The 21,695-nt window shown below is 44.3% G+C and overlaps 1 protein-coding gene across 15 annotated transcripts in view; it reads left to right on the top strand.

Annotated features, from left to right (window-relative positions):
* The window catches only part of dmd (dystrophin), a 1,663,772-nt gene that overhangs the window by 1,621,740 nt on the left and 20,337 nt on the right, over window positions 1-21,695 (top strand). For all 15 annotated transcript variants that reach the window (XM_033033201.1, XM_033033203.1, XM_033033205.1 and 12 more), the window contains 3 exons: window positions 9,489-9,647; window positions 13,571-13,814; window positions 14,471-14,594. In XM_033033201.1, coding sequence (XP_032889092.1) covers window positions 9,489-9,647; window positions 13,571-13,814; window positions 14,471-14,594 — 527 coding nt within the window. The remainder of the gene's footprint in view (window positions 1-9,488; window positions 9,648-13,570; window positions 13,815-14,470; window positions 14,595-21,695) is intronic.

Below are 21,695 nucleotides of genomic sequence, written 5' to 3'. Positions count from 1 at the left end.
GAGTTTGTGGGGAGAAGGCAGGAGAATGGGGTTCGAAGGGAGAGATAGATCAGCCATGATTGAATGGCGGAGTAGACTTGATGGGCCAAATGGCCTAATTCTACCCCTATCCCTTATGACACAAATCAGAGATGTGCATAGAATGTTTAAAGCTTGCTACGCACAATGGCTACATCCTGGTGATGAATTAAGGTTCAAGTACATGAAAGACTTTGCCATGTTGAGGCACACTTCCTTAACATCCCTGTTGAGGGTATGGATTCTCGTGTCTCAATTTAATGACAAGCTATCCCTTAATCACTGAAAGTCGGGTGATTCACCTAGGTAATAGGGTTTAGTTTAGTTTAGAGATACAGCATGGAAACAGGCCCACAGAGTCCACACTGACCAATGATCACCCATACACTAGTTCTATCCTACCCACAAAGGACAATTTACAGAGGCCAATTAACCTACAAACCTGCAAATCTTTGGAAAGTGGCAACAAACCAGAGCACAGGAGAAAACCCAGCAAGTCATAGGGAGAAAATACAAACTTCGTGCAGACAACACCCATAGTCAGGATGGAACCTGCGTCTCTGGTGCTCTGAGGCAGCAACTTTACCACTGTGCCGCGTCTAACCACTTCACTTAATGACTAAATCACTGAGAGGGCAGAGAAAATGTACAAGAATGTTGCCAGTACTCGAGGACCTGAGCTCCAGGGGGAAGGCTAGGACTTTGTTACTTGGAACACAGGTGGCTGAGAGGAGATCTTTATACAGAGATGTATAAAATCACAATGGGAATAGATGGGATGAATGCAGGTTTCCCAGGTAGTGGAAATCAAGAACTAGAGGGCACACGTTTAAGGTGAGAGGATAAAGAATTATTGGGAACCTGAGGTAACTTTTTCATGCAGAGGGTAATGGGAACAAACTGCCAGAGGATGTAGTTGAGGCAGATACTACAAACAACATTGAAACGAGGGTGGATAACAAATGCTTAGAGGGATAGGGGCCAATGGGACTAGCATAGTTGGAGAATCTTGGTCAGCATGGATGAGTTGGGCTGAAGGGCCGTTACTGTGCTGTATGGCTGTGTGAAACGATAATTTGGCATGTCATAGAAAAATAGTGTTGGAGAGAATTTGCATCTCCCAATGTTTTACATAGGAACCATGAATGATTTGTGCCGGAGTTCTTTTATAAGAACATGTCCTCCCATCTGATTTTAAATGAACAGTATTTCAACTTCGCCAGTTGATTGCTCTAGACTAGGGAGATCGGAGATTATGTCATATATTTTAAATTTACAATATTAAGGTTAAGATTAGTATGCATTGAATTGGTAGACTTGCCTGATAGGCTTACATGTGAGCAATAGGACTTTATTTTGTGGTTTTCATTTTCAGAGGTTTTTACAAATTCACAAACCAATAAAATGTTGTATTGATTAATAGTCGGGGCTTAATTGGTTGCATTTATTCAAAGTTGTTAATTACTGCTGATTCACAAATTGTTTCATTACATCAGGCAGTACTTTCATAAGGCGTTTGGACCTGTCTGTTTTTAATTGTGCAATTTGTTTTTCTATTTTACACTGAAATAAGTCAATTGCATGAGAACATAGAAGAGTACAGTATAGGAATAGGCCTTTCAGCCACCATTTCTGCACCAAACCTGATGGCAAATTAAAAAAATATTTCATTGGTCTCTAAGCCTCTATTTCCCCATATGCAGAAACTGCAGATGCTGGTTTATACTGAAAATAGACGCAAAGTGCTGGCGTAACTCAATGGGTCGGGCAGCATCTCTGAGGAAAAAGGATTCGGGTTGCAACCCTTCTTCAGACTGCAGTCCCTCCAGAGATGCTACCTGTCCCATTGTCTATATGAGTTGGTCCAGGAATTTGAGAGGAGCCACAAGCAGAAGAAGGTGCAGGTAAAGGAAGAGGAAGGAAATTGAGCAGCATTGGCAAAGCATTGTCTCTGCGTGTTCGTGCCCCACCGAACTCATCTCCACATACCTTGACTCCATCCTATCCCCCTTGGTCAAATCCCTCCCCACCTATGTTCTAGACACCTCAGACACTCTCCGCCGCCTCCACGCATTCCACTCTCTGGGCCCTCACCCCCTCATCTTCACCATGGATGTCCGGTCACTCTAATAATAATAATAATAAATTTTATATTTAATGGGCGCCTTTCATACAAAATCTCAAGGACACCTTACATAGTAAAACATATAATCAGAATAAAATAAGTAATAAAGACATCACAGAGACACAAATTAAAAACAGAATTCATTCCAAAAACAGAAAATCAAAAACACACTCTACACCTCCATCCCCCACCAGGATGGCCTCCGAGTCCTCCGGTTCTTCCTCGACCAGAGGAGCAACCTATACCCAGCCACTGACACTCTCCTCCGCTTAGCGGAGTTGGTCCTCACCCTCAACAACTTCACATTTGACTCCTCCCATTTCCTCCAAACACAAGGCGTAGCTATGGGCACACGCATGGGCCCCAGCTATGCCTGCCTCTTTGTCGGGTACGTTGAACAATCCTTGTTCGAGACGTACCAGGGCCCCATCCCCGACCTCTACCTCCGTTACATTGACGACTGCTTTGGGGCCACCTCCTGCACCTACACACAACTGACTGACTTCATCCACTTCACCACCAACTTCCATCCGGCACTCCAATACACCTGGACGATTTCCGACACTTCCCTACCATTCCTTGACCTCACCATCTCCATCGCAGGGGACAGACTCCTGACCGACATACATTACAAACCCACTGACTCACATGGCTATCTGGACTACACGTCTTCCCACCCTGCCCCCTGTAAAGACTCCATCCCCTACTCCCAATTCCTTCGCCTACGCCGCATATGTTCCCAGGATGAGACATTCCACACCAGGGCATCGGAAATGTCCTCGTTCTTCAGGGAACGGGGATTCCCCTCCGCCACCATAGATGAGGCTCACACCAGGGTCTCATCCATACCCCGTAACACTGCTCTCTCTCCCCATCCCCGCACTCGCAACAAGGGCAGAGTCCCTCTGGTCCTCACCTTTCACCCCACTAGCCGCCAAATACAACACATAATCCTCCGCCATTTCCGCCACCTCCAACGTGACCCCACCACTCGCCACATCTTCCCATCTCCCCCCATGTCTGCCTTCCGCAAAGACCGCTCCCTCCGCAACTCCCTCGTCAATTCTTCCCTTCCACCCCGCACCACCCCCTCCCCGGGCACTTTCCGTTGCAACCGCAAGAAATGCAACACCTGTCCCTTCACCTCCCCCCTCGACTCCATTCAAGGACCCAAGCAGTCGTTCCAGGTGCGACAAAGGTTCACCTGTATCTCCTCCAACCTCATCTACTGCATCCGCTGCTCTAGATGTCAGCTGATTTACATCGGTGAGACCAAGCGTAGGTTGGGCGATCGTTTCGCTGAACACCTCCGCTCAGTCCGCAAAAACCTACCTGAACTCCTGGTGGCTCAGCACTTCAACTCCCCCTCCCATTCCCAATCCGACCTCTCTGTCCTGGGTCTCCTCCATTGCCAGAGTGAGCAACAGCGGAAATTGGAGGAACAGCACCTCATATTCCGTCTGAGGACCTTGCGTCCTTATGGCATTAACATTGAATTCTCCCAATTTTGCTTGCCCCTGCTGTCTCCTCCCCTTCCTTAACCCTCTAGCTGTCTCCTCCCACCCTCCCATCCGCCCGCCCTCGGGCTCCTCCCCTTTTCCTTCTTTCTCCCACCCCCCATCAGTCTGAAGAAGGGTTTCGGCCCGAAACGTCGCCTATTTCCTTCGCTCCATAGATGCTGCTGCACCCGCTGAGTTTCCCCAGCAATTTTGTGTACCTTTGGCAAAGACTCATTTGACCGACAGACAGGAACCTGTTAAAGGTGGCTTCATATCATGGATGCACACCATTATTCAGATCAGTGAGTTGTACCACAGCCACTTGCTCTCAGGCTCCTTAGTGTTTATTTTAGATCTGAGACCTGCATGTTTCCCCATTCCAAGGGACTGCAGCCACTTCATATCAGCTGCGTCACTCGAGGTGCAGTTGAACATGGAATAGAAGTATAACGTTGATCTGCCGTGGAAAGGGACCATTCAACCCATCAAGTGTTCACTGTCTCCCTCTTGCCAATGGGAGTGTTGGCGCGGCACTGCCCCATTTCTGTAGCAGCTTATCTGTGACGTGGACCCTGTAGGCACAATCCTTGTTTCAAGCTCCATCTAATGCTCAACAATTCGTTCACCTTCTTCACATAACCTGTCAGGAGATTAACCCCTGAGGATTTAAGAACTCGAATGAGTTTATTCCACTGATTAATGTTTAATATGTACATAAAACATATTAAGGAGGGAAATAATTATGAACCAAAATGGCTGGGAAAGTCCCTGTTGAAACCAGAAGAACTTTTAAAGGGAGGCAACATTGGCTCAAAGGGCCGAATGGCCTACTCCTGCACCTATTTTCTCTGTATCTATGTAATGTTCTCCTGGTGGGGGGAGCTTCAGCTGCTGATAATGAAGTTTGAAATTGAATGTTGTGCTGCAAGCATTCTTGTAACCATTTACGTTAATGGTTGAGGAATTCTGTATGGTTGGCTGCCTAATTTCTAATATTCAGTCCTCCCCTACACCCCCTCGTTGATGCGCTAGGATTCTGCTGCTTTATCCTGAGTGCATAATTAAAAAAGTGGTTTTTTTTCTCTCTCTCTCTCTCTGAATAGTACAGTGACTTTGAATTTTCACCTTCTGTCGTGTTGTATTCCTGTGGTAAACGTGGACTGCGGTTTGCTTATTCCACTTATAGACATAGACCTTCCCTCTGGAAGGTTTGGTGAGGCCACATTTAGAATATTCTGTTCAGTTTTGGTCACCATGTTGTAGGAAAGATGTTGTTGAGCTGGAAAGGGTGCAGAGAAGATTTACGAGGATGTTGCCAGCGTTCGAGGGCCTGAGCCATAGGGAGAGGTTGAGCAGCCTAGGACTCAACGGGCTATTCCTTGGAACACGAGGATGAGGGGTGATCTTATAGAGGTGCACAAAATCATGAGAGGAACAGATCACAGAATGTTTTGCTCGGACTAGGGGAATCGAGAACCAGAGGACCTGGATTTATGGTGAGGGGAGAAAGATTTAATAGGAATCTTTTTCACACAGGTGGTGGTGGCTGGCTGAAACCAGCTCCTGCAGGAGGTTGTTGAGGCAGGTACTATTGCAACATTTAAGAAACATTTAGACAGGTACATGGATAGGATATGTTTAGAGGGATATGGGCCAAACGCAGGCAGGTGTGACTACTGTAGATGGGGCATGTTGGTCAGCATGGGCAAGTTGGGCTGAAGAGCCTTTCAACGTTGTCTGACTCGAATTATTCCTCCTCTGTATTTGTGCCACCGCCATGTATCAGTGCCGAGGCTGACTGCGATTTGCATGTGGCGTGTTGCTGGTACACTTCAGGATCCTTAACTGGAAAATAGTCATGTCCAAATTGACTCCATCTGTGCATTCACAATTGACATTACAGTGCAATTAGAATTACACACATGCTGCTCCGAGCAGCTGAGGTGGCAATCCATGATTGGGAAAATTCAGCAATGTTTTCCTTCATTCATACAGTATGTGACTGATGGTGCAGAAGACTACTGGAGTTAATATTTAACTTCAGGAGCACACCTTTTGGTTCCAGACGTGAATATCTCATCGACATTCTGTGACGAGATCGGGGCCAAGCCAGAGATTGCAGTACATGAAAGGCATTATATAACTGCAAGCAGTTGATGTTGCTGCTGGGCTGAATTTTCCAGTCAGCGGTAAGCTGCCTGCGGACGTCACCGATCTACTTACCAACATTTCCTGCGCGTGGATTTCACGTTGGGAATAAAGTCAGCGTGGTGTGTAGAAAGGAACTGCAGATGCTGATTTATACCAAAGATAGACACAAAGTGCTAGAGGAATTCAGTGGGTCGGGCAGCACCTCTGAATGAAAAGGATGGGTGATGTTTCAGGTCAGGACCCTTCTTCAGAAAACCAATATGATTCTCATTGGCAAAGCCATTCAGTGTGTTCTCCACAATGTGAGTGGCATTACACGGGGAGTGAAACATGGCCCACTCTCTAAAGAGCTAAGATGACTAGATCTTAGTGTAAAGACTAAACCAGACTTTAGTCTGACTGAAAAGAACACAAAGTGCTGGAGAAACTCAGCAGGTCAGATAGCATCTAAGGATGTGTTCTCCAGAGATGTTGCCTGACGCGCTGAGTTACTCCAGCATTTACTGCCCCTTTTTTGTTAACCAACAACCACAGCAACATTTAGTCTGACTAAACCAGACTAAGTAGAAATAAGGAACTGCAGATGTTGGTTTACAAGCCTGGTTTAGTCAGTGGTCAAGTCTGTTGAAAAATGTTGCTTTGTTCTGAATAGCTCCTAGATTTAAAAACTTTTAAAGCTAATTGGATTATTAAAATTAGTTTAGAGATACAGTGTCGAAACAGGCCCACCGAGTCCACACCTGGGCACCTGGAGAAATCCCACGTGGTCACAGGGAGAATGTACAAACTCCGTACACACAGCACCCGTAGTCAGGATCAAACCCGGGTCTCTGGCGTGCAAGGCAGCAAATCTACTGCTACGCCACTGTGCCGCCCGTGAAATTATTCATTAGATTTTAGAAGTAAAAATGCATAAAAGTAATTTTCACTATTTAAATTAACTCTGGAAATTATAAAAGATAATTCACTGGAAATCTTTACGTTGAAATGAATGGGAAGCTGCTTCAGGTTCAACATGGTATAAGTTATTTGGATGCACTTTTCCCCCCAACCCCCACCCCCGGGGAATGAAGGGAACTTCATGCTCCCTTACACGGTCATTTCAAACTTACGGCCACAACCACGGACAAACGGCAGCAGTTATGTGCAAAACTGCTGCTGATTTTCCTGCAAATCCAGCCATTTCTAAAAATGAACCTGAGGATTTTAGAGCTAAAAATGGGATTGATGATTGAAGTAATCACGAGGTGCTTGGTATGCACAGTCCCTGCACAGGAAGGACGTGGGTTTGGAATGGAGTGCTGGGCCATATCCATGCTTTGTGAGATGTGTTGACATTTCGTAGTTTGGAGATACACCGAGGAAACAGGCCCTTCATCCCACCAAGTCCATGCCAACCACTGCACCGATTCCCGCGTACTAGCACTATCCTACACACTTGGGAGCATTTGCAATTTTACCGTCGCCAATTAACCTACAAACCTGTACAAACTCCATGCTAGCAGCACCCATAGTCAGGTTCGAACCCGGGTCCCTGGCACTGTAAGGCAACAACTCTACCACTGCGCCACAATGCTGCCCCTAAACATTACCTATTCCTTTTCTCCAGAGATGCTATCTGACCCGCTGAGTTACTCCAGCTTTTTGTGTCCATCTTCATGCCAATTGTAATTGCCCATTACCAGGGTGGTGGGGGTCAAACTGAGGGGTGTGAAAAGAGCACAAGATGAACAAGTAATCCTGTCAATCCTTTCATTCTTTTGGTGCGACTGTCAACATTGACGTTGACAAATGTTGAATGACTGCATGGAACAAGAAAATACATTTATACAACGCCTTAACAAATGGACAGATGTATACCATTTGAATACTAGTCAGATGGAGAGGTTTTGTGTTCAATACAAAATAGTACAAGTTTCTGACATTTGTAAATTCAGTGATTTCTGCTGTACGCAAAGGAATTTTACAGACCACAGCTAAAATCATTATGACTATTCTGAATTTACTCCAAAGACTAATTGTAAAATGAAGAGCAGTTCCTCGGGATTGTGCACGTGTAAATATTGATCCTGCTCTCGTATGACCTTCCACGGACAGCACGGGTTTTAATATAATTGACACGAAAGTGACCAAAGCAAATGTTGTTCTTGATTTACGAAACACCATTTTTAAGAGGATGTCATAAGCAAAAGGAGCAAAATTAGGCCATTTGGCCCATCAAGTCTACTCATGGATGATCTCTCTCTCCCTCCTAACCTCATTCTCCTGCCTTCTCCCCATAACCCCTGACACCCGTACTAATCAAGAATCTATCTGCCTTAAAAATATCCATTGACTTGGCCTCTACAACCTTCTGTGGCAAAGAATTCCACAGATTCACCACCATCTGACTAAAGAAATTCCTTCTCATCTCCTTCCTAAAGAAACGTCCTTTAATTCTGAGGCTATGACCTCTAGTTCTAGACTCTCCCACTAGTGGAAACATCCTCTCCACATCCACTCTATCCAGGCCTTTCACTATTGTGGGTAACACAGAGACGTGGACCGTAGATACCAGTGTCTGTTTTTCATAATGCGTTTTTCTTTCCACCATCAAAGTAAATACATGAACAAATCAAAAGGTTTGCAAGAAGCAGGCATTCAGGGGCAATTTATAGCATGCCTCGCAGTTTTATGTCAACTTGGCCTGTGACACATTCAGCAACTTCAAAATCATTGCGTGTTCACTCCATAAATATGTTAAGACCGCGGCGATTTTGGGGGAATTTTAAGACTTCTCCTTTTGGATAGACGTGAAAAGGTGGAGTAACTCAGCAGGTCAGACAGCATCTCTGGAGAAAAGGAACAGGTGATGTTTCGGGTCGAGACCCTTCTTCAGACAGAGAGGAAAGGGAAACGAGATATATAGACGGTGATGTAGAGAGATATAGAACGAATGAAAGAAAGATAGGCAAAAAAATTACGATGGTAACGGAAACAGGCCATTGTTAGCTGTGGCCTAGGTGAGAACGAGTTCAGACACGACGACTTTGAAGCTGGTATGACTTGGGTAGGGGAGGGATGGAGAGAGTTACTTGAAGTTAGAGAAATCAATATTGATATAACTGGGTTGTGAGCTGCCCAAGCAAAACATGAGATTCTGTTCCTCCAATTTGGGTTTGGCCTCACTATGGCAATGGAGGAGGCTTAGGACAAAGGTCAATGTGGGAGTGGGAAGGGGAATTAAAGTGTTTGGCAACCGGGAGATTAGGTAGGTGGTCCAGGTGGAGGTAAGGATGTTCAGGTGCATGTTTTGTGGCTGGAGGAGTGACATCCTGTTATTCAGTGGCATTGTCATTCAGCTGTTGTCATTTGGCACCATTTAGAATTCAGTCAGGTGGTAGACAAGTTTTTATTGTGTATCAGACAAGGCAAGAATGGATAAAGCAGAGATTGGAACCGCATCTGAACCACTCCACTTCTTACTCTGTAAAGGTCATGCACGCATGAATCAGAAAGGCGAGGTTGCAAGATGGTATGTAAGAGACTGTGATAAGAAAATGTACAATGAGGTATTTTCCCTTTCATTTCAACCTTTTGAATAAAATTCAACAGATTCTCACCTTTAGAAATGTAACGAGTGTGTGGGGCCGGGTTTCTGAACGCCAGTGCTGGGTGGCAATGTTTTAATGTGCTTTGTTTGCATTGTGTTACAGAGATGATGAGCATCTGCTGATCCAGCACTACTGCCAGAGTCTGAACCAGGAGTCACCAGTGAGTCAGCCTCGGAGCCCCGCTCAAATCCTCATCTCCTTGGAGAGCGAAGAGAGGGGAGAGCTGGAAAGAATCCTCGCTGACCTGGAGGATGAAAACAGGTTAGGATACGGGCAGACAAGCACAGCAGATTCAGTCGGGACCCAGTTACACGACTTCCAGTTAGCACCACTTCTAGGGTCATAGAGTCAAGCAGTACAGAAACAGGCCCTCCGACCCAACTAGCCATGCCGACCGGATGGCCCATCTAAGCTAGTCCTATTTGCCTGCGAAAATTCTACTTGTAAAATTTGCCTAATTGTTTATCAGTTACAAGCTCAAGCTTAACCCATCTTCTCTGCAAGTTTGTATAATGGTCAACCAACATGTTCCACCCACACTAGTCCCACCTGCCTGCATGTGACCCATATACCTCTAAACCTGCCCCATCCATGTACCTGTCTAAATGTTTCTTCAATGTTGTGATTGTCCCTGCCTCAACTACCTCCTGCATTCCGTCGCAGCTCGTTCCATACACCCACCACTCTTTGTATGAAAAAGTTACCCCTCAGGTTCCTATTAAATCTATCCCCCGTCACCATAAAGCCATGTCCTCTGGTTCTCGATTCCCCTGCTCTGGGCAAGAGACTCTGTCATAGTTCTGTCCCCTCGAGTCCTGGCAACATCCTTGTAAATCTTCTCCGCACCCTTATCCACCTCCCAGTGATGCTCCCTCTTCATCACTGCATTCTTTCTCTGGACCCTCGTGATAGGTTTCAGCTTTCCCTGGGTCCCAGTGAGTGGACGTATGCTGATACAAGAGTGGTGACAGATGGCCAAGTATTTTTCTGAAAATTCTTGCTGAAATGTTAAAAGAGGAATGTTCTCCAGGAACCCAGCACAGCACACACTGCAGGATGATATAGATGTCCCCTCCTCAAACCCTCAACCCTTATAGCCCTTTCCTTCTCTCACCGGTGGTGCAGCGGTACAGCTACTTCCTTACAGCGCCAGAGACCCGGGTTCGATCCTGACTACGGGTGCTTGTCTGTATGAAGTTTGTGCATTCTCCCCGAGACCTGCATTGGTTTTCTCTGAGATCTTCAGTTTCATCCCACACTCCAAAGACATACTGGTTTGTAGGTTAATTGTAAATGTAAAATTGTCCTCGTGTGTGTAGGGTGGTGTTAATGTGTGGGGATCACAGGTCGGTGCGGCCACAGTGGACCGAAGGCCTGTTTTTGAGCTGTATCTCTAAACTAAACTAAAACTAAACCTGGCAGGGATTTTGGTGCTCAGTTCTCTTTCCAATGGAACTGAGACTGTGAGGCTGGAGATGAAGGTTGGTTGAGTTTAGAAATACAATGCAGAACCAGGCCTTTTGGCCCACCTAGTCCATGGCGACCAGCGATCCCCATACACTAGCACTATCCTACATACTAAGGACAATTTACAATTTTTACTGAAGCCAATTAATCTACAAACCTGTCCGTCTTTGGAGTGAGGGAGGAAACCGGAGCTTCTGGGGAAAATCCACGAGGTCACGGGGAGAATGTACAAACTCCATACAGACAGCGCCTGTATTCAGGATGGAACCCGGGCCTCTGGATCTGTGTGATTCTTCCTTCAATTCAAGGAACACTCAACATGCAGATCCGCACGCCTGAAAAAATCAGCATCAGGAACACGCATGGAAGAACAGTGACACGAATACTTTATTGTACTTTACTCTTGCCCAATCCCAGATCTTTGTTGTCTAATATGGGTTCTCAGAAGGCTGTAATAAATTGCTCTTCAAGGCTGTTTAAGGTGAAAATACTCCACCCATTTCCATTGTGTAGCAAGGAACTGCGATGCTGGTATTACACAGAGGGTAGACACTAAATGCTAGAGTAACTGACAACTTCTCACTCTGAAGAAGGGTCTCGACCTGAAACGTCGCCCATTCCTTCTATCCAGAAATGCTGCCTGTCCTGCAGAGTTACTCCAACATTTTGTATCTATCTGCACTCATTTCCATTGCCGCTTTTGTACCCATCCTCAGAGGTTGAAAATCCCGGTACAATTGCCCGTTTTGACAGCTTGCTTGACTTCAAAATAAAAGAAAATACCCATGTTTTTGACATACTGGTCAAAAAGCTTGTTTCCTTTACAAACACAACAAAGAATATACCAAGAGAGTCGGTTAAAGCACTTAATGGGTGAAGTTGAACTTCCTTCCGAAGTGTTGTTTTGTTATCATGACTCTCTGCTTTGACCGTCTACTGATAGAGAACGTTAGCCTGCCAATCCGTCACTAATATTGGCCCGAAGAGCATTTCCTCTGAGCTTTGTAATTATTAGGTTCACTTCTATGTTTACAGTTGGTGAAGCATGCTTTGGTTTAATGGGATGGAGAAAGAATCAATTATGGGAAGTGTTACTGGGCAGAAGCTTTCTTCCAACATTAATCCTTGTAGAACGGAGTGGGTCCTCTGTAGACGTAAAACAGTTAGCATACGTGCAGATTCCATTTCAGAACCCTATTGTTGGTTGTTATTATGTTTTATGACAGGACACTTCAATGGTGTTTTTATTTTATCATTATCATCCTTTTATTGTCATCATGCGAAGCAATAATTGTACAGTGCAAAATGAGAAGACGTTTCTCAGGGAATACCGGAGCATCGCACATAAAAACTTAAACATTTCACGCATAAATAAAAACAATCCAGTTCCTGATAAAAAACAGTACGAATAGTTTTTTAAAAAGTGCAGGTAAAAAAAGCAGCATTAAAATACAAGTTAAAAAAAAAAAAAGACTTCTCTCATAAGCAACTGTACCGTGAAATTATTTTTGAATGTATTAGACATGCGGGCACCATTATTCAAAGTCCGGTCGGCACGATGTACTGCTCAATGTACTGGAGCAGTTCTCGCGAACCGATGTCCCTCTCCTCTCTTCGCCCAGCCATCTTTGTGTCCCAGGGATGCCTCCTGCAGCCGACCTGAAGGCGCTGGAGGCATTAACGTGGTTCACCATTCTGCCGGCCCATTCTCCTCGCGTCCGACATCCCCAGCTCCATCCCGGTTACGCTGACCAGGTTCCCGGTCCTGAGCCTCCTGCCAACCGACGGACCTTCCTATGCGGCGCTGTCATCTGGGCACAATGAAAAGTATGACTTAATTTTAAGTAACAATATATGTGGTTATTCAGCCTGGAACATTGTAGATGGTAGAGCTGCTGACTCAGCGCCAGATTCGACCCTGACCATGATAAGTTCATAAATTATTGGAGAAGAATTAGGCCATTCGGCCCATCAAATCTACTCCGCCATTCAATCATGGCTGAGCTATCTTTCCTTCTCAGCCCCTTTCTCCTGCCTTTTCACCATAACCCCCTGACTAATCAAGATTCTGTCAATCTCCGCTTTTAAAATATTCATTGACTTGGCCTCCACAGCATTCTGTGGCAATGAATTCCACAGATTCACCAACTTCTGACTAAAGAAATTCCTCTTCAGCTCCTTTATAAAGGTACGTCCTTTTATTTTGAGGCTATGGCCTCTGATACTAGACTCTCCCACTAATGTAAAGATTCTCTCCACAACCACTCTATTCGGGCCTTTCACTATTCAGTAAGTTTCAATGAGGTCCCTCTCATCCTTCTAAACTCCAGCAAGTCCAAGCCCAGTGCTGTCAAATGTTCATTATATATTGGCCATTTGCTGATTGCTGCCTGTGTGGAGTTTGTACGTTCTCCCTGTGACCACGTGGGTCTTCCTCCTGGTGCTCCAGTTTCCTCCCACATCCCAAGACGTGCAGGGTTTGTAGGCTAATTGGCCTTGGTGAATTTCCCCTTGCATGTAGGAAGTGGATGCGACAGTGGGCTAACATAGAACTAGTGTGAATGGGTGATCGACGGTCATTGTGGTCTGAAGGGCCTGTTTCCATGAAGTATCTTTCAATTAATTCCGACCATGTGTGGTGGCTCCAAATCCATTTTTATCTTTGAAATTTGCCCCCAATTTGAAGTTTGTTTCACTTGCACGCTTTTCCTTTTCAGGAACCTTCAGTCTGAGTACGAGAGGCTGAAGCAGCAACATGAAAACAAGGGCCTGTCTCCTTTGCCATCCCCTCCAGAGATGATGCCCATTTCACCACAGAGTCCCAGGGATGCCGAGCTCATCGCTGAAGCCAAACTGCTTCGTCAGCACAAAGGTCGCCTCGAGGCCAGGATGCAGATCCTGGAAGATCACAACAAGCAGTTGGAATCGCAGCTCCACAGACTGAGGCAGCTTCTGGAACAGGTATTGCATCCAGTTCCAAGGCTGGTGCAGCCTGTCTATTGCAACAACAAAAAGACTGACTTCAGCTTTCTGGGCATCGTTGCTTCCTTATGGTCAAATAGGCGATGAGGAGGAATTTCTTTAATCAGAGGGTGGTGGATCTGTCTAAAACATTGCCACAGGTGGCTGTGGATGCTAAGGTTATTTTTAAAGTGGAGCTTGACAAGTTCTTGACTTGAAAGGGTGTCAAAGGTTACAGGGAGAAGGCAAGAGAATGGGGTTGAGAGGGAAAGATGGATCAGCCATTATTGAATGGTGAAGTAGTCGTGATGGGCTGAAAGACCTAATTCTGCTCATGACGTGAACATATTTTAATTCTAATTTGCAGGGATGTGTCGGGAAGGAACTGCAGATGCTGGTTTACACCGTAGATAGACACAGAATGCTGGAGTAATTCAGCGGTACAGGCAGCATCTTTGGATAGAAGGAATGGGTGACATTTCTGAAGAAAGGTCTCGACCCGAAACGTCACCTATGCCTTCTAACCAGAGATGCTGCCCGTCTCACTGAGTTACTCCAGCATCTCTGCAGTTCCTTGTTGCACTTCTATCCGTAGTGCAATTCCTTCAGATAGACGGAATGAGTTGTAACCTGTTTTTTCCTATTGCTGTTTGCAGCCACAGGCAGAAGTCAGAGTCAATGGTACGACAGTCTCCTCTCCCTCCACTTCCTCACAAAGATCAGACAGCAGCCAGCCGGTGCTACTGCATGGAGTTGGAAGTCAGACTTCAGGAATAATGGGTAAGAAATAGCCCATGCAATGTTGACAGCCGAGTAAATGTCATGGTGAACATGTTGTCCATGTATTTAAGTATCCTGTAAGCATTTGCAAATGCAGGAACATTGAGTGACAACAGCAAACCACTGTGTAATGGACTATTGTTCAAATGTTACTGCTTTGAGTTCTTGTTCGGAAGGCCAGAAACTTAGACAATGACCCTTAGCAACACACTTTGTCACCTAGCTGACTTGCTCAGCTGCCTTAAGAAAGTGGAAAGGTGCCGGTAACCATGAGCAGAGTTACCTTCAATGCAGAGTAGCCTGTGCTGTGGGAGATATTTTTTGAATGTCTGCTTTGTTGTTGTTTGTTTACCTGTACACTCATTTGAAGCTTGGGTTCAGGGCAGTGCCTTTTAATTCCAAGAAAGAGTTTGTCTCCAGCAAACAAACAAATTATAACGTTTGCAGGAATGTTCATGTTAAGAATTATGGCTGTCTTTGTTTGCAGCACAGTGTCACAGCTGGTAGAGCTGCTGCTAGTGACACAGGTTTGATCCTAACCTCAGGCGTTGTCTGTGTGGAGTTTGCACGTTCTCCCTGTGACACGTGGGTTTCCTCTGTCTGCTCCAGCTTCCTCCCACATCCTAAGACGTGCGGGTTTGCAGTTTAATTGGCCTCTGTAAATTGCCCCAAAATTGTAGGGAGAGGATGTAAAAGTGGGCTAAGGTAGAACTGGTGTGAACGGGTGATCGATGGTCAGTGTAGACTTGATGGGCCGAAGGGCCTGCTTCCAGGCCATATCTCTGAACTAAAATGATACAACCTTGCATTCACCAAATGAAGTACCAATAATAATCCATAGCCACACACACACAGATAAACACGGACCATGACGTTGGTTTTAATGGAAGAAATAGCACCACCAGTGTCGGAGATTTATAGCTAGACAACTCTCTAGGTGACAACAAAGAAGGCGAGAAGCTAAAATAAAATAAATCTAAATATCGAGTTGGAGTGCATTGTCGGTGCATTACTGCCACGCAGTGTTGAGTTGCGCAGACGTCATGATAGTGAGCGCGGTGTCTTCTCATTGAGGCCATGAATCCTTGCAGGAGCGTAAAGAAATGTTATGCAAAACAGAGTTTAATGTGCATGGCATTTTATGTTCCATTGGACCATCTCCTCTTGGGTCCCAGAGCCCCACCTCCCTTCTATCTGCAGTCACAGCTTCAGTCAAGGATGAAACATAAAGCCTTCAGGGTCGCAGATGATGCTGAACAGCTGGAATACCTTTGTATAGGTTTGTGTTGTTGTGGGGGGGAAGGGGAAAACAGGAATGGGTGAGGGGCATGTGGATAGATAAGATGAGCATGGCTGTATGGTTTTGGGGGTGAAAGTTCCGAAAAATTGATTTATTATAAACAAAGAGACTGGTTTGAGCAACACATTCTCAATGAAGGTTGTGGAACCAATTAAATTAATTTGGCTTCCAACCAAGACTGAAGGCAATAACTATGACGTGATCATCCAGCCTTTCATAGCTGATGCATTCATCATGTCACGTTTTCCAATAACATTTCGGAGGAAGCACTTGAATGTTTGAGTGATAAGTCAGTCACTGGAGAGTTAATAAAAGTAAAACATCTCTGGGATGTTTTGTTTGAATGTCGGCACGACTTGGGGTGGTACAGTGATAGAGTTGTTGCCTTACAGCGCCAGAGACCCAGGTTCAATCCTGACTACGGGTGCTGTCTGTACGGAGTTTGTATGCTTTCCCTCTGACTGCGTGGGTTTTCCCCAAGTCCTCTTGCTCCCTCCCACACTCCACAAACGTGCAGATTTGTGAGTTAATTTAATTTCAATAAACATTGTAACTTGTACCCAGTGTGTAGTTAGTGCTGGTGTACGGGGATCGCTGGTCGGCGCGGACTTGGTGGACCGAAGGGCCTTTTTCCGCTCTGTATCTCTAACCTAAAACAAAGTGAGACGTCCATTTTGTCAAAATGTCTCGAGAACGTGTTTATTTTATTTGGGTAAAATCAAGTTCTCCATATTGGCTGTGCCCAGGCAGTTGGTAGTTGCAAGTGCAACAATGTTGGTAATGTTATCTTAAATCCTTCCAAAAATTGTAAGGCTTACTGCAGAAAATCAATCGCCTTTATCCTGAACACGGACATCCTCTAATTGTGGATGAGGATGTGTGCATTGGAAACTTGCATCATCGGATGTTAGATCTGTGTAACATTAATGTCTCTGTTGGGTATACATGGTGCTGTCAGGTCTACCTTCGTACAGAAGAGAAACAGAAAATGCAGGAGGGGTTCAGGAGATCATGCAGCATTAGAGAGAAATGGGGTTCCTTTTTAAATTGAAGACCCTTCATCAAAACTGGGAAAGTGAGAAAATAATCAGTATTTTCCAGTTCTTAAGGAGAGTCCTTGATCCAAAACGTCAACTATATTCTCTCCCCACTGATGCAGCCTGACCTGCATGTCCAGCACTTTTCCTGGTTTGGTTTCTGATTTGCAGGATAGAGCATGACTTTCCGAATGGATAATCCCACCGCTCAGTTTTACTCATCTCAGAGCAGAAGTACATCAAAAGGAACTGCAGATGCTGGTTTACACTGAACATAGACACAAAATGCTGGCGTATCTCAGCAGATCAGGCAGCACCTCTGGAGAAAAAGGATGGGTGGCGTCTCGGGTTGTAACCATTCTTCAGGCTCTTACAGATGCTTACAAGAAGTTGGCCCTTGTGTAAATGGCACAATGAGCATAGAATGTCGCTGTGTCTTATGACTTCCAACTCAAAACAAAATGCTATTTATTCAGTACCCCAATAGCCACTATTGATTTTGGCCATTGGCTGACATTGGTCATTGGTCCAGCAACAGTTAATAGTTAACATCTCTTCCTTGCTTTCAATTCTTCCATGGCCACACTTATCTCTCAACCAGCCCGAAAACTGCTTGAGATCTCTGGGCTTCTCCATTTAGGCACGCTGTACATCTCCAATGTTCATCGTTCATTATTGCCCATTGTTCCTTTAGGTATCCAGGACATTAGTGGTGACCTCACCTGATAACTTCCACCTTTCTATTATTCTGCCCATGTTTTGGTCACCTTTGCAAAGTCTTTAATATGGCTTGAGACTAATTTTGTTTTGAAGCTTTTATGTGAATTACAGGAAATCGTTTACTTTGATTGAGACTCTAAATAAAAATCCAAGATGTTGTCGAGGGAAATAGAATTAAATATGGAGTGCAATTCATAAAATGCTCTCTAAAAATTGCAATTCGCAAATACATTTTAGTAGCACAATATAAATAGTATCTAGCAAGATTAAGTGGAAATTCATTAGAGCAAAATGTCATGCAGATGTGAGGTTATATTGGATATCTGTGTAAATGAAGTTGGAATGTAGTGGAATTTGCTGAGAGGATAAAAAAAAAAGGATAGATAAGCACAGGGAGGATATTTAACATGATAAACTATTTTGGAAATATTTGAGCTAATTTAATTGAAGGTGTTTGTCACATTTTAGAACTCCAATTGAATTATGCTTAGAAATGTTCTAAAAATCGACAAGACTTCATGGAGGCTTTTTTTTAAATTAAAGAGTGGCTGGAGGAAGTGAAATCTTAAATGAAATATTTTTTGTGTCAAATGTAGCAGCTCATTATTGGCTCCAGATTGAGTCAATGGAAGTCTCATCTTGGAACACGTATAATTTTGCCATCGCCACTGTCATGTATTGCAACCTAACCTAAATGTATGCCCCAGCTGGCACTTATACCGAGACGACTTGTGTGCTATATCAAAAACAACCTTCACCCTCCTCTCCCAAAAGCCAGGGTACCTCTTTATAATCAATGCAGCTAAAGTCATGAGTCAATTCCAGTGTTGACCATCTTGATTTCCCAGGGCTGGTTTGGGAAATAATGTGACCAGTAGCAGTCCAATGAAGCTGGTTTTCAGGTGTTTTTTTCCTCAACTAAGTGGATGAGGAGCATTCTCCCAGCTTCTCAAACAAGTCTTCTGCAAAGGTATTTCTTCTCTCGATCCTCAATCATCATCCAGAAGCTGTGCTGAACCTTCTACCATGCAGTATTTCTCGATTGTCAAGTTACTTCCTGCTTTTGCCCCTCACCACCTTCTCACAGGTATGAAAATGATAATAGGGGCCAAGTCCATTCAGATTTCTGGCTTACTAAACATTTGAGGAGGGGCTTTGCTCACGTCGACTCCCTCCATATCTCTCTGCAAATATTATTGCTGTGAAGTTCAGGAGTTGTTTTGAGAATAGCAGGAGATATTGAGGGCTGAATAAGGAACAATAGCAAATAGTTCATAATCTCAAGATGTATTCCTTGGTCGTGCTTCAATGTTGACCAGCGTGAATTTCAAAGATCAGGGGTTGTGCTTACTCAAGTGAGGTTTTCTTTATCAGTTTGACTATTCTAACAAAAGTCCAGTGCAGATATCAAAACTGGGCTGAGGTGAATCTGAAGGTGATATCCGAATTCAATACTTGCATTTTGTGCCATTGATGTGAAACAAATTTATGAAAAATTAGTATTTAAGTTGCTTTGTAGTTCACTGATCTATAGAAATTAATTTTCATTGATTCTTAAAGTAATGAGATCTTAAGTTATTTCCGACTGGCTATTTGCCATTATATTCTTTATTTTATTATAAAGCTTCAGCATTCAAAATGCAGGCTCAGCAAAACAGCAAGGGAGCAGTGTGACCTGCAGGCAAAAGTTTTCTTTCATGTGTCGGGTAAAACCCTGCAAATAAATTAATATAATCCATTACAGTCAAACCATTATTGGCACGCCTTCTTCTTCTTGCGTATGGCGTGCACAGCCTAAAGTTGTAATACAACTTGTTCTGTTTGATCTTCTGTTTGTGCACGCCAGGTTGATTGCACTTGTCGACACAGTGTGGACCACGGGAAGGTTGCAATCTCCCACCCCATTGTCATCACCAAAATGTTAGTTCTGTAATTTTTTATGAAAGAGAATAAATTTACTTGAGACACAGTCATCCTTATTGAGCAAACACTATCGTGTGCAATGTTGAGTTACTCAGAGAGGAGAGAGCTTCTTACACTGAGTCTGAAGTTCAGATTCTCATCCCGAAACGTCACCCATTCCTTCTCTCCAGTGATGCTGCCTGTCCCACTGAGTTACTCCAGCATTTAGTGTTAAGCTTCTTTCACTTCTAGTTGGGCCAGCAGAATTACATTTAAAGCCTGTTGGCAGTTGCCTTTTTATTCTTCTTGTATGTCACCACAAATTTGGCCTCTCTCAGCTGTGTCCTATTGATGGAGAGTTTTGCATCATCTGTAGTTGGGAGGTCACAATTCACTACATTTGTGGTTGTAGTTACATATTAACATAAATAGAGTTGCTGCCTCACAGCGCCATAGAGACGGGTTCGATCCTGACTATGAGTGCTGTCAGTACGGAGTTTGTACATTCTCCTCGTGACCACGTTGATTTTCTTCGGGTTTTCCTGTTTCCCCTCACACTCGAAAGACATACAGGTTTGTAGGTTAATTGACTTTGGTAAAAATTGTAAATTGTCCCTAGTGCGGAGGATAGTGCTGGTGTTCGGGCTGATCGCTGGTTGGCGCGGATTCTGTGGGGCAAAGGGCCTGTTTCTGCGTTGTATCCTTTCCAACACAAAAGTAACCTGAAGAGTGGAAATGGTACGATTGAAAGAAAATATTAAATCAAAGCAACTCTCTCCTTCTTAACCCTCTTATTTCTGGAGCCATGCTCCTGTACTCCCACATATTTGCGAGCAAGGAATGTACTGCTGGTTAATTCAATATTAATCCTTTCTGCTTCTCCCTGCCTGCGTATCTCTACTGTTTCTTCATGAAGAGGAGGATTGCTCTTCTTTCAAAAGATAATTAAGGTTGAGCTGAATAATTGACCAACGCAGAGCAGAAAATTGATCAAGAGGATTGATTTTGAGGGGGAACATGACATAAATGATTGTTTAAAAATCATCCCTGATTTTTTTAATTAACTATAAAATTACAAAGCTTTGTGATGATTAACAGGACCGAAGGCCTTATATTTTGCTGAGGTTTTTGTGCATGGTTTTCTCTTGAGGCCACGTTAATACAGTGCATTTGCACAGTACTTACAAAGCTGGGAGGGCTGAGAACTGAAGAGTCTTCTTGGAACCAATTTCAAAGTTTCAGAGAAGAGGGAGTTATCAATCAGTAGAGGAAATTGTACTGCACTGCTGATTTCCTGCTACTGTAATGAATGATTTTACAAATCGTTATCTGTAGATTTACAATGCATACCACAAAGTCCATCCAGAGGATTTTTCCTGTAAAAGACACACAAGATTTTTCCTGTGTGCTGTGGATGCAGAACAGAGACTCGGGTCCATGCCATTCAGTAATCTATGGTGTTTCTAACGTGACTTTGCGCACGTACTTGCTAGAATCTGGTGAGTACTAATTACTCTGCAGTCTGTGATTAGTCACAGCAGAATGAGAGATGTGCCACAAAGTTGATCACAAATGACCTCAGCCGAACTCTTGATTTTGATATGTTGATCAGTAAAATTCAGATACATGAATTGATCCTTATCATAAGTGATAGGAGCAGGATTGGGCCATTCGGCCCATCGTCTACTCCGTCATTCAATCATGGCTGATCTATCTCTTCCTCCGAACCCCATTCTCCTGCCTGCTCCCCATAACCCCTGACACATGTACTAATCAAGAATCGTGTCTATCTCTGCCTTAAAAATACCCATTGACTTGGCCTCCAAAGCCTTCTGTGGCAACGAATTCCACGGATTCACCACACTCTGACTAAATGCAAAGTGCTGAGCTCCCCTGATATTGCTGATACTAACCAACTGTGCAGATCTCCTATCCAGTTCTTCTTCTGAACTCGAGCATGAAACCTGCTTCCCAACTCACAGCCTGTTACTGGATTTGCCCAGTTTCCTCACCAAGTCAGGCGCTCTTTAGTGTGCATGGTCTCCTTCTCTGGCCTCCACAGTGAGTCACGTCTCACACGCTCAGGCCTCTTTTGTTTATGCAGAGAAAGAGTCTTTGAGAACTACTGTGCTCAAATTGCAG

The sequence above is a fragment of the Amblyraja radiata genome, chromosome 14 (genome assembly GCF_010909765.2).
Source record: "Amblyraja radiata isolate CabotCenter1 chromosome 14, sAmbRad1.1.pri, whole genome shotgun sequence".
Lineage (NCBI taxonomy): Eukaryota > Metazoa > Chordata > Chondrichthyes > Rajiformes > Rajidae > Amblyraja > Amblyraja radiata.
Note: the sequence above shows the minus strand (reverse complement) of the source record. Positions and strands in the feature narration are given on the sequence as shown.